This window comes from Microcaecilia unicolor, chromosome 2, assembly GCF_901765095.1.
Source record: "Microcaecilia unicolor chromosome 2, aMicUni1.1, whole genome shotgun sequence".
NCBI lineage: Eukaryota > Metazoa > Chordata > Amphibia > Gymnophiona > Siphonopidae > Microcaecilia > Microcaecilia unicolor.
The window spans coordinates 550024396-550037740 of record NC_044032.1 but is presented as its reverse complement, the minus strand read 5'-3'; the positions used below and the strand labels follow the sequence as shown (position 1 = coordinate 550037740).

Genomic DNA, 13345 nt, shown 5'->3' with positions numbered 1-13345 from the left:
GATAGTTAACCAATTAAATTATGTGCATGGTTAAGGAATATGCTTAGATTTCCACATGGAAATCTTGGTGTGATATATAGTATCTGGGGGATAGCAGCTAACCGGTTATATCATTCGATATAACTGGCTATCCGTGAATATTCAGCGCTTCGCTGGCCAAGTTAAGTGACCAAATTGGGCCACTGAAATAGCAGGCCTATCTTTGCCCGTTATAAACTTGACTGGCCAGTGCTGAATAATAACTTAGGACCTTTTTTTCTGCGGCAAAAGGGGGTCAACGCTGGCGTTGGCACATGTTTTACATGCACGCCGAGGCCCCCTTTTGCTACAGCTGGTAAAAGAAAAGGTCTTGCTTTCTTGCAGGAAATGGCCAGGCGGCAAGTGAAGCACTTGCCATGTGGCCAATTTGGGGGGGGGGGGGGGGGAGCCCTTACCACCAACCATTGAGGTGGCGGTAAGGTCTCCTGCGCTAACCCAGCGGTAACCGGTAAGCATACGGCATTGACCGATTACAGCCGGGTACAGACCGGCGCTACAAGAATAAATACATTTTTGTAGCACTGGAAATGATGGCATGGAAGGGGTGGGAAGTACCGCCCTTCTGCTGCGGTAGTCTGGTGGTACTTCCGTTATAGCGAGCGGTAAGTCCATGTTGGACTTACCACTGCTTAGTAAAAGGAGTCCTTAGCTGGTTAAGTTTATAGTGGCCAACCCCCCCCCCCCCCCCAGATAGTCAATGCTGGTCATTGGAAATGGCCCGGCATTAAATATCCGGGCTGAGCTCCGACCATGGGACTTAAGCCGGCCTGGCTCCTGTGGGCTGAATATTGGCCTCAATATGTTTTTCTTGAATTTACAAGATGGCTCAAATGTGGGATGGTGTACTCAGGGACGGAGTTTGGGTGAAGCTTGGGCAGAGGTAAATATGCAGTAGTATATGCTTAGAGGGTACTTCTGTAAAGGGATGTCTATAGGATCCTTTCCTTTATAGATTACCAGTGTAAATGGGTATATTTGCAAGTATGTTTTTAGATGTTAGCACTTACTCTGGTTATACAGCCAGTGTAAACACTCACACTTATGGGCTGATGATCAGAAGCAAACGTAGGCACTAGAGGCTATTAGCTCCATACTAACACCTTTCTTTTTCTACTGCCCCATGATCAGAGCCCCTGAGTGCGTGAAACAACATGCTCACGGGTTCGGACGGCAACTAGCATGCAAATGCATGCTAAACAGGGCTCTTAGAGTAAGTAGCATTCAAATGCATGCTAAACATATTCCTCCCCAATGATCAGCAGGCAGCTCGCCAAACATTGGCATGTTGTCCGTGGCAAACCCTATGCCAGTTCAGAGTTGGCATTAGGGTTTGCAGACCATTGGGGAGGAATGGTGAGCCCTGTCCAGCATGCATTTGCATGCTAGCAGGCCCCCCATTCCCCCAATACAGCCCCCCTGCAGGAGTAGGAACCCCGACCACCCCACCCCAAACCAGCAACATGGGGGGGGGGGGGGGCTCACCAAGTTCACAGGGGGCTACAGATCCGGTGGATCTCCAGCCCTCCTAACCCCCCTCGCATCCCCCCCAAAAGAGTTCTCTCTTGTATGGTGTGAAGCCCTGCCCAGTGCATCTCAAAATGCACTGGGCAGGGCTGGGCGCCACAATTTTCAAGGCAGCACTGGAAGAGGAGGGAATATACTACCTCCCTCCTCCAACAAAAGTAATGAGGGGTGGGGAAGAGGGCCGCTAGACCACCATATTGGGGGGGGGGGGAGCTTGATTTGCGGCCCACCGGGCCACCAGGGCTTGTTTTGGGGGATGCGAGAGGAAGTTAAGAGGGCTGGAGGTCCACCGGATCTCCAGCCCCCTGTGAAGTTGTGTTGGGGGGAGGGGGGTCAGAGGGATTTCCAAAGTAGGTTGATATGGGATATGAATAATAAGGAGGAATCAAGGACGTCTCCAAGCACTCTAGCTCCTGATTCATCTGGGAAAATGTTATTGAAGTTGGGACCTTGGCTCCTTGATTTCAGAACCAGAGAATCTTAGTCTTTTGGGTGCTCAATTTCAGCTTGTTAGTTAAGGCCCAGGTCTGAATAGTGTTCATTCCGATTGATGCCGATCGGGTTGGATCTTGGTATGTGTGTCAAAGGTAGAAGGAGCATGATGTCATCGGCGTATGATAGTAATAGTTCTCCCAATCCCAGATGAATAGAGCTGAGGGAAGACATGAATAAGTTGAACAAGATGGAGGAGAGTGGGGACCCTTGGGGAATCCCGCATTTCGGAATCCAGAATTTGGAAAGGTTTTTGTTTTGTTTCTCTGAGTAGCTTCAGTTTGAGAGGAATTCATTGAACCAATTGAGGACTGGTCCAGTAATTCCATTCTGATTTAGACAATCCAGTAGCATTACGTGGTCCACTGCATTGAATGCTGCTGAGATGTCGAACTGAAGTAGTAGCACCTGATCCCCCTTACATAGATATTGTTTGGCATACATTGTTAGTGTTAAAAGCAGGGTTTTGGTGCTATATGCGGATCTGAATCCAAATTGGGACTGGTGTAATTTGGAAAATGTGCCCAGATATTTGGAGAATTGTTTACTAACTTAAGATTCCAACCTTTTGTAAAGACTGGTATGCTTGCTACTGGGCGATAATTTGTTGCAGAGGCTATATCTAATCTGGATTCCTTTAATAGTGGTGTGAGGATGATTTTGCCCATGTCTGAGGGGAAAGAGCCAGAATCTAGTAGTCTGTTGAGGCAGTCTGTTAGCCATTGGATAGCCTCGGTTGGGGCAGTTTGGAACAAGAGTTCCGGGCAATGATCTAGGAAGCAATGTGAGCGTAAGCATTTTAGTAAAAGTGATTTTACGTTTCAGTTTATAGTGGTTGGGATGATTCTCATAGTTGTTTGCTTTAATACCCTGACCTGAGTTTAGGGTGAGGTTGGCTTTTGAGTTATAGTCTTTTAAGTTTTTTTTTCTTTTGGGTTATATTTGGCTAGGTCTGTTCTAGTTTGGTTGTCCTTGCTTTTGAAGTAGTCAGCTAAGTTTTATTCGGAGGGGCATATTTGTTGCTCTTTATCAGGAGAGTGGATGGAAGTTAGGCTCCTAACTAGGATGAATAGTTTTTTGTTGTCAAGGATATCCTGGCCCACTGGACTGCTGTAGTATTTTCATTTGGAGTTTTTACATGGTATGTGATACTTTATATGTAACATAGTAACATAGTAAATGACGGCAGATAAAGACTTGTACAGTCCATCCAGTCTGCCCAACAAGATAAACTCATTTTATATGGTATGTGATACTTTATATGTAAACCCGAGTTTGATTTGTCCTTGCCTTTCTCAGGGCACAGACCGTAGAAGTCTGCCCAGTACTGTTTTTGTACTAAGTTCTGAAACTAACATCGAAGCCCCTTAAATTTAAACTCCAGCCCATCCCTTATCTATTCAGTCACGATCAGGGCGTAGACCGTAGAAGTCTGCCCAGCTCCCGTTTTGTTTCCAATTACCGGCGTCATGATCCAATCTCCGCTAAGATTCCACAGAACCTTTCTGTAATTATTCTTTGTAAATCATTACCTGCCAATGGTCTAAGCTACAGTACTATGAAATACTGCTACAGCCCCACAAGGTAGCCTTTTGACAGAATCAAGTTCCAATGGGGTACACAGGTTGCTATGACTGAAAACAAGCGTCCATAAATTTCCGGAAAGTGTGACCAATAAACATTTTTTTTTAATTTTTGAGTAGCTTTGACCTTTTTGGTAGTGAGTGGTGCTATTTTATCTAGCACTGTTTTGACTTTGGAGCCCCAGTCAGATTTTACAGATTCTTGCGTGGGGCTGTCAAGGGTAAGGGAGTTTTTTTAGTTCATTCCAGAACCTGGGTTTGTTGCTTTTTCCTCTGGTGGTTATTAGCTGTACAGGGTTGTGATTGGGGTGGTTTGATAGGCAGATATTGATGGTAAAGTCCAGTTGGAAGTGATCAGTCCATAGTATAGGCTTCCATGTGAAAGTACTGATCAGGTTGGTGAGATAAGATGTAAGGCAGTCTAAAGAGTGGCCTAGTTCATGGGTTGGACCTCCCCCATGTATAGTGAGTTCAGTTGTTCTCAAGAATGATTTAAAGTTATGAACGTTGGTGTCCCCATCATTCTCCAGATGTAGGTTTCAATCTCCTAGGACAACTACTCTGGGGTATTGGACATAGTGGATGAGATGACCTCCAGTATGGTAGGTTCAACCTTTGTCCAGGCTCCTGGTGGACAGTAGATAAGGAGTAGGGTGATCTGAATTGCACCTTTGGAGTATGTGTAGAAAGCTCTTACAAATGAGTGCAAGACCTCCTCCCTATTTATTTAGTCTTGGAGAATGGAGAATGTCGTATCCAGATGGGTATAGGTGGGGTAGTATTGGGTTGTTGACTTCTGTGAGCCATGTTTCAGAGATAAACAAAAAATCTAGATCGGACGATTCTAATAATTCCCTTATTAATAAGGTCTTGTAGCTATGGATCTTGCATTGATGTAGATTGCTGGTGCAGGAGTTGGATTAGCTGTGGTCTGAGCAAGAGGGTTGTTTGGTCATATTCAGAAGAGAGCGTGTTTTGGCATTGGGCTTGGTGAGCGGGCTGTGGGTTTTGGGTCAAGCATTGGGCTTGGTGAGGGGGCTGTGGGCATAACTGAGCTTGGAACTCTATGTCCAGGTGTCAGAGATCTCAAGAAGGCATCTGCTAGTGGGTCTTGGTTGTTTACAGGTATTGGGTTTCCTGGGTAAGTTTCAGATTACTGGAATTTGTTTAGTGTCAACATCTTCATGTAGTTTGCCCATCATGGTGCCCAAGAGGGCTAGGCAGAGTATTAGAGGCCACCTCATTGTGAGATGAAGAGTGGTATAGTGATTAGGACAGGTCACGCAGGGTACGGCTTGGCCAGTCTCACCCTCATTATGTATCTTCTTGGTGGTGTGAATTAGTCAACCCAGGGCTGTTATTCTGTTAGTTTTATCCTGCTTTTTTTTTTTTTAGTATATATGTGTGTGTGAGAGTATTTGTACTTCTGTGAGTTCAGGTGGTGTTCAGTTTCATTCTTTACCTGGAGTCGGCTTCCTGGTCACCCGCCTCCAGTGGTCACCCGCAGTTGTTGTCCCTGTGCAGCACATTCTGTAGGGGACCATGCTGGCTGTTAGCAGTTTTGTGTGGGGTCTTCCATGCTTCTGGCTTTTCCCTTGATGTGGGCACTCGGGCATGCACTGGGTTGGCTCTTTGGGGTGTTCTGTCCCGCTGTCCACCATTGTCTCGAGTCGTGGTCCTCCTCCACTCTTCTAACTTCTCTCTTGGTGCAAGCACATGGGTAAGTGCTGGATAGGCTCTCTAGGTTATTCTGCCCTGATCTCTGCTGTAGCTTCGGGTCCCAAGGCATTAGTAGGGGGATTGGAGATTTATCAGTCAAGGTCCTGCAGTTTTGTCCTCCCCTCTTGCTCCTCCTGGGTTGGAGGTGGAGCTCCAGTTGACTGTGATTATTAATGCTCCAGTCTTTGCTTCTCACCTGTCTCCTCCTGGCTTGTCTGGGATTGATGTAGCAGCTGGCTTCATGGGGTCCCGAGGGCTCTATCTTAGATCCAGCCTGATTAGTCCCTGGGCTCTTCCTAATGTCCAGCCTGATGGATTATGTTTTTTTTGGCCTAAGTGTGTCCTTAGGCGCCACGTTGCCCTAGCTCCATCTGGGCTCGGTATGGCCTAGTGGGATCAATGGGCTCAGTTTCGTCCAGTCAGCTCACCCAGCCTTGGTGTGTGCTTAGGCGCCGCTTTGATCTAGCAATTCAGCTCCATCTGGGCTCGGTAAGGTCACGTGAGATCTCTGGGGCTTAGTTCCGACCATCAAACTCACCCAGCGCCTCGCCTTTCCAGTGTTCCGGTTCTAATTTGGTCACTGGCTCTGTTCCAGCAGTTGGTTGAGTGGGACCCTGGGACTTCCACTGCTGATCCGGCAGAGTTGATCAATTGGTGTCATACCGCCTCAGAATCTTGGTTCCATTTGGCTCCTTGTGCGGTCAGGATGCCACACACAGTGGTGCTCGTGCCCTAGTTTGGCCTTTTCCATGGTGGGGATTCCGCCGCTGATCCCCTTCTCTCCCTCTCACACCCCCCCCCCCCCAACAACTGTCAAGACCTTTCCAATCCCCCTTGCAGCCTCCCAAACAATTGTCAAGCCCCTTCCAATCCCCCTCCCTCCCTGAAAAACCATAGCCAACCCTCTCCCCCCCCCCCCCCCGAATCCTTTTGGGCCTACCTGTGCCCAATCCCTGGTGGTTTAGAAGGGGAGCAGCAGGAGTGATGCCCACTTGCTTCAGCCCATTGTGGCTGTCTCTGCAGAATGGCTGCTGCAACCTCTAGTGTCAGCCTTGCTGCACTTCAATAGTACCATGAAGCTTCCACTAGAGGTAGCAACAGTCATTTTGCAGAGGCAGCCACGACAGGCAGGAGTGAGTGGGCATCATACCTACTCATTCCCCACCAGACCACCTGGGATCAGGTACAGATAGGCCCTAAAGGATCGTGGTGGGTGGGTGGGAGGGGGGCGATTTAGAAGGAGGGAGGTGAATTGGAAGGGGCTTCACAGTCCAGGGAGTGATGGGACAGAGGGAGGAGGATCAAAATCTTAAGGGGGGATTCCGGACCTGAAGAGATACGGCTGAATATTGGTCAGGCCCTGCATAAAACCCAAAAGGTAACACAGGCTGAATTGGCCCCAGATATTCAATGCACTGAATATCCAAAGCTAATTCTACCCACTGTAGTCAGCATTAGAAAAAGCTAAACACCATGGGCTAAATATCAGCCGGACTGTAACTTTCCACCTTTATGTTTGCGCACACATATCATGGAGTTTGCCACATTTTCCTTCTTTATGAGCAGATTGTGGTTGCAGGTTATGAAAGTATCGTAGGTCATAAATTTTAGCCCAATTCTAACTTCTGGGGAGTTTTTATTTCTGACCTCTCAGCTTTGTGAAATGTTGACACTAGCTAAGGAGCAGGTGGCTTCCAGGTTTAATACATGATCCAATAATTACTTAAAATTGCTGAACATATGAGGCAATATTTTTTTAGACTGATCTGCTGACAGTAAATTGCTTATCTATCATTAGTTGTGAATGTCATGTTGCTTTATGCTGTGAATGCAAAAAACAATTTCCCCCCTCTTTGAACTGCTTCTTTTTAAATACAGCTCTTACACAGATTGTAAACACAATCCAGACAACACATCTTCACTCTGCATCAATACAATTATGCCTGAACTCATGCTGGGATATAAATTGAAAAAAGAACATTTTGACGAACACAACAAAGCTGCCTTGATGCTGATTTCCTACCATCATGACAGAACAACAACCCCTACCCCCATCCTCTCCAAACACAAGGCTGCTTATAACTACCAGAAGCATAGCTGACCTCCTCAGCTCCCTAACGCTACTAAGATTTCCTAAGCTCTCCTAACCCTCTGCAAGCAGGAAAGGCGCTTACATCCTGCTGTGTTGCCCATCCTCAAACCATTGCAGATCTTAAAGTCAGTCACACACTCATGTCTTCTGTTCCCACTATCTATCAGGGGTGCCTCTGTAGGTACTTGGAGTGTGGAGGAGGTGGGGAGCTTGTAACTTTGATTGCTTTTAAAGGGATTGAGGAAGAGGGCTATGCAGAATGTACAGTGGGACAATGTGGGCGATGCAAACATGTAATGATCATGAAAATAGTTACCTGAAGAGCCAGAGCAGAAGTCTCACAAGGTAGCTTCAGCTCTCAGTGGCCATTTTGAATCGGCGCTGGGACTGTCAGCATTGCAAGGGAAGAGAGAGAATGCAGGGCAGCACTCCAGGCAGGAAAGAGGGGGCTCTTTCCTGCCCCGAAGAGGTCACTAGACCACTAGGGCAGTAGAGTAAGGTAAGGGGAGGGGATAGGACACCATTAAGCCCGGCCACCAGCCTGCCCGTTTGTCCGGAAATCCAGACAAACAAGCCGGTTGCCCAGCCATGTCCTCAAAAAGAGGACATGTCCGGGTAAAACTGGACATATGGTAACCCTAGGTGAAATGAGATATAACCTTTGTACAATAGTGACCTTGAAACATAGTAGCCATTTCTATGAGTCCAATTGCATATGGAGCAGACTGACATCTACTTTCCCTCTGGCCATAGGCGCCGACTCCATGGGTGCTGTGGGTGCTCAAGCACCCCCAATATTTTCACCCACCAGAAGTCGGAACCGGAAGTTCCCTTCGCCAGCCCGACCTGCCCGGTGCCCGCCTTCGTCTCCCTCAACAGTCGTCCGCCGGTCTGCCCTCGTCTTCCTGCGTGCTGCCCAGAATTTTAAAAGTCATCTTACCTCGGGGTCCCGGCGGCAGCAGTGAAAGGCGAGCAGGAAACAGGAAACAGCCCTTGCGGAAACAGGAAATGAGGGCAGGACCAGAGTTGAGAGAGAAGAGAAGGCTGAAGCGTCGAGCTTGCTTGCCTTTCACTGCTGCCACTGGGACCCCAAAGTAAGATGACTTTTACAATTCTGGGTGGCATGCAGGAAGGCGAGGGCGGACTGGCGGAGGACTGTTGTGGGAGAAGAGGTAGGGCTGGGGTTGGGACTGGCAGTCGGAGGGAGGGGGGCCTGGAACTCGGAGGGAGGGAGGGACGGAGGAGGGGGGCCGGCCTGGAACTCGGAGGGAGGGGGGCCTGGAACTCGGAGGAGAGGGGGGCCTGAAACTGAGAGGAGAGGGATGGGGGAGAGGGAGGAGAGGACAGAGGGAGGAGAGGGAGGGGGGAATGCACCACCTGTAAAAAACAAAAAATTTCAGCACCCTCAATCATTTTGAAAAGTTGGCTCCTATGCCTGTGGCCCATTTAAAACTATCCCTAGTGGGCCGATGATCAAAGGTAAATGCAGGAGCTAGAGGCCACTAGCACTGGAGTAATGCACGCATTTACCAGCATGGCATGATGAGAGGGCCCCGGTGCGACAAACAATGAGCACGCTAGGGAATACCACAGAACTCATTTAAATATAGCTCTGCTGTATTCCACTTGTATAATCAGAGAACAGCACTTTGATCATACGTGCAGAATAGCACCTTAAACGTGCGCAAGGTCGGAGCTAGTGTTAGGGTTAAGGCTTCCCTCTCTGTCCCCCCCCCCCTCGTCCAAACCAGGCAGCCCGGGCTGTGACTGTCAACCTGGGCTGCCACTGTCAGTCCTGGGGGTCCAGTGGACCCCCAGATCTCCCAATAGTTAAAGCCCTGGTGGCCTAGTGCTCCTCCCAATCCCCCACATACCCCGGACACCGACACAAGGGCACAGGAGGGCTGGAAGTCCGGTGGATCTCTAGTCCCCCTAACCCCCGACAGAAAAAAAGAACTTCCTGGTGGCCCAGTGGGCATTCGTATCCCACTTCCCACCCACCCTGGTGATCTAGCACTCCATCCGCCTTCCAGCGCTACCTCCAAAATGGTGGCACCCTGCCCACTGCATCCTGGGATATACTAGGTGGGGCTTCCCTACCATATAAGGGAGTTAGCATCACCTTGGATATCAGCAGGCTGGTGCTCCCTAAAGACAGGTGGTTTTAATGTTCAATGAATAACTCCATGTATGAAGTTTAAAGCAATTTGTCTTATTCATTTTAAAAAATAATGATCTGCTTTGTATACATTTGCTTGTGCTTCATTTTTAATGAGTGTTAGGAAGAAAATTTATGTATTAAGCTATGTTATTGGCAAACAGCATGCTATTGCAATAAATAAATGTTATTTTATAAATAATGTACCTTACTGCCATAATTCAGCTTTTTAAATTGATCTCCTAGATTATAAATTTTCTGGGATGGGAATTACCTATTGTACTTGAAATGTGTCTTGCCTTGAGCATTTGGAAAGAAGAGTGTTTCAATCCATACCAACCCAATCCCACTCCACGCTACCTCAGTCTCTTGACTGGAACAAGACCATCCAGAAGTCCTCCGGAGCCCACGTCTCCCCCTTCCTGTTGAATCTACCCTTTGCTGCCAAATTGACACTGGCATAGTGCTTCACACTTTTGACCCCAATATGGTTAAAAAATATGAGTTGGTACTAGGGTTGCAACTGGATTCAGATTCCCCTGATGGGGTTGATCCAATCCTCAGTTTGCCCCATTGTATGCAGGGACTTGTAGTTCTGACTTCCCCATTGTATTCCCTAAGAAAAGCAAGACTAAAAGTCCCTCATACAGTGGGATGAACCCAAGACTGGATCAACCCTCTTGGTCAATTCTGGATCCTGTTGGCAATCTAAGTTGGCACTGACTCAGCATAATTTTGAGTCTGTTGGCCAGGCAGGATTAACCCTTTGTTGGGCCCTAGGCAAACAAGTGTGTTGTGCCTGTTACATAACTTACTGCAGAAGAAAACTGGCAGATGTGGAAACTGCAGGTAAGTTCTGACTGAAACATAATGCACAGGAGGTAGGGAAGAGCAGACAGACTTGTGTGGTCAAGATGCTCCTCCTACTCCACAACATGGGTATAGGGAAGAATTTCTCCAAGGTGGGGGGGGGGGGGGGGGGGCAAAGTCATTTTTGCATTATCCAACTGAGTATTTTGGATGACAGTTGTGATTTTTTTTCCAGTCTCTTTACTTTACCAAGGATTTATATTCTGCTCACACCTCTAAAGATTTGAAGTGGATTACAGTGCAAAAGAAACCAGACAATTACATTGGAATGACAGTTACATAATCAGATGAGATATTGTTACATAGTAAGGAGCACATTTACAGTGTGCTAATACAATGTTTAATTTAGATTGGTCTTGTAAGTAAGTAAATAATAATGCAGATTTTGAGGCTTTATGGAACTGAGTAGAGCAGTAGGTGTTAACCACAAATGTTGGTAGGGACTTCCAGGTTTTTTTTTTTTATCTCTCTTTCCAAAAATACAAGGACCATGGGCCCACAATTAAGCTACTAAGTAGTAAATTTTGAACAAATCAAAGAAAATATTTCTTCACTCAGGGAATTCGTTGCAGGGAATCTGGTAAAAGCAATGAGTTTGATCTGTTCCCTAAAAGGAAAGTCCATAAGCCATTAATAAGATGGACTTGGGAAAATCCACTGCTTATAATGGGATAAGCAATATAATCTGGTTTACTCTTTTGGGATCTTGCCAGATACTTGTGACCTGAATCGGCCACTGTTGGAAACAGGACACTGGGCTTGATGGACCTTTGGTCTGTTCCAGTATAGAAGCTTTAATGTGTGATAAACTGAGGATTTTGACAGACATTTTGTTTTACAGAAATTCATTTGACCATGAATGACAGTTTGAATATCTGTTTCTTTCTAGGTGTGATAGACAAAACTTGTTTTGTTTCAAATGGTAGTGATCTGCTAACTGCCAATGGAGATCTCCACCCATATGACATTCCATTTACAAATATGGCTGAAAATGCTTCAGATACGATACCCACCATAGATCTTGACAGTCATTCTCCATCTTGGATTGCAAGCACATTGTCTTATGACGACCAAACTCTTAAAACTTTCAGCACAATAGGAGATACTTTACACCCAAATCTTTTGACTCTGATTACTCAAGACACCACAATTCATTCTACAAATGATGGTACAGTGACCAAAGAAGCTATGGTTGACGATCACTGGTCAGTTACTAATGAAAAAATGAAATCATTGCTCAGTGACACAACAGTTGAGACACTTGACTGGCCTTTAGCCACATCAACAGTAAATCCAGTCAGTTCAGCTGGTGATGGAATGACAAAAGGTAAGAAAGAAATTATATTGCCTAAAAGAAGAACGAAATAGAACCCAGACAGTAAGCACAACCCTCCACAGTTCAGATGATGGAATCCAAAGCTGAATAAGTCAGCACACCTGCAGTTTGGAATCCAAATGTTCCAACCTGCAAAATTTGTTATTGTAAACGGTAGTCATATAGAAATTCCCATAAAAAAGTTACTACTGTTAAATGATTATGAATTTCCTATAGCTGTGTGTCACATACTTTTAAAAGTAAGTGCCAAGTAATTTGATCTAAGAACATAAGGGTAATCATATAAGGCGCTTCCTAGCTTTGTGCGGAGGGGACTCACACAAATGATGGTATTGTAGTCATTTGCGTGCCTATGTGGCCACTTGCATGCATAAATGACCTCATAGAATATGTTTTGATTGTGCATACTTTGCTGGTGGGCATGCACATGGGTGGAACATGAAAATATGTGCATAAATTATATTCTTCTATAATTAACACATGTTCTGGCTAATTTCTGGGCACCAGCTATAGGGCTAGTGCAGGGGTTCCCAAACTTAGTGTCTGAGCAATTTTTCATCGCACCCCCCCCCCCTCCCAGCCACATGGGTTTCCGCATCCCCCCCCCCCGGTCACATAGGTCTCTCTTTCCCTGCAGCCCCCTCTTCCCAGAAAATCCAGCACACCATTCCCTGCAGCCCCTCTCCTCCTATAAATCTAGCACACCTCTGCCTTCACCAAATTGAGCATCGCTAGCTACCTTCCTTCCTGCAGGTCCAGGATCACTGCCGCTTCCTTCTCCTTCCCCTGCCGCAGCTGCAGTGCTTGTAGCTTACATTTTTGGGCCGTTCGCGATTCACATAAGCAGGCACTCGGGGGCCTTCCCAGTCCTCCACGTCAGGCCCTCTCTGATGCAACTTCCTGTTTTGAAGGCCGTACATGGCAGAGGGAAGTCCCCGCAGTACCTGTGTGAATCACGGACGGCCCAAAAATGTAAGCTGCAAACACTGCAGCTGTGGAGGGGGAAGAAGCAGGAAGTGGCAGATTCCAGACCTGCGGGAGGGAAAAGTAGGGTGCGATGCTGGATTGTGGGTGGCGGGAGGGAGGTCAAGATGTGCCGCGGCACCCCTGAGTTTGCTGTGGCGCACGGTTTTGGAAATGATGGGCTAGTGTAAGTGTTCAAGCCATAAATGCGAGCCCATTTGCTGCCACTTGCACTCATGTTCTGTAAAGAAAAGGAGGCATCTACGTTTCTTTATAGAATAGGTTTGAAATATGTGCCTGTTTACACTTCTATCCTAGGCACCCTGTTAAAGAATTGCCCTCAAAAGGGGGTAATTCTGTAAAGTAAGTGCTAACATTTATGTGCTAATTATGGGCCAGATTCTGCATATGGCGCCTGAAAAATTTGCATGAAAAACATTTCTGGCTAAGCGTATTCTATAAGCAGTGCCTAGATTTAGGTGCGGTATATAGAATATGCTTAGTTGATATCCTAGTGCCTAGGGCCATATTCTATAACAGTGCATGTAAATTTTGGAACAACCATGACA

At 46.7% G+C, this 13345-nt stretch overlaps 1 protein-coding gene across 1 annotated transcript in view; it reads left to right on the top strand.

Moving 5' to 3' along the window:
* CORIN (corin, serine peptidase) overlaps positions 1-13345 on the top strand; it is a 346959-nt gene that overhangs the window by 83885 nt on the left and 249729 nt on the right. The window contains exon 3 of the mRNA XM_030191349.1: positions 11367-11804. Within this exon, the coding sequence (XP_030047209.1) occupies positions 11367-11804 (438 nt within the window). The remainder of the gene's footprint in view (positions 1-11366; positions 11805-13345) is intronic.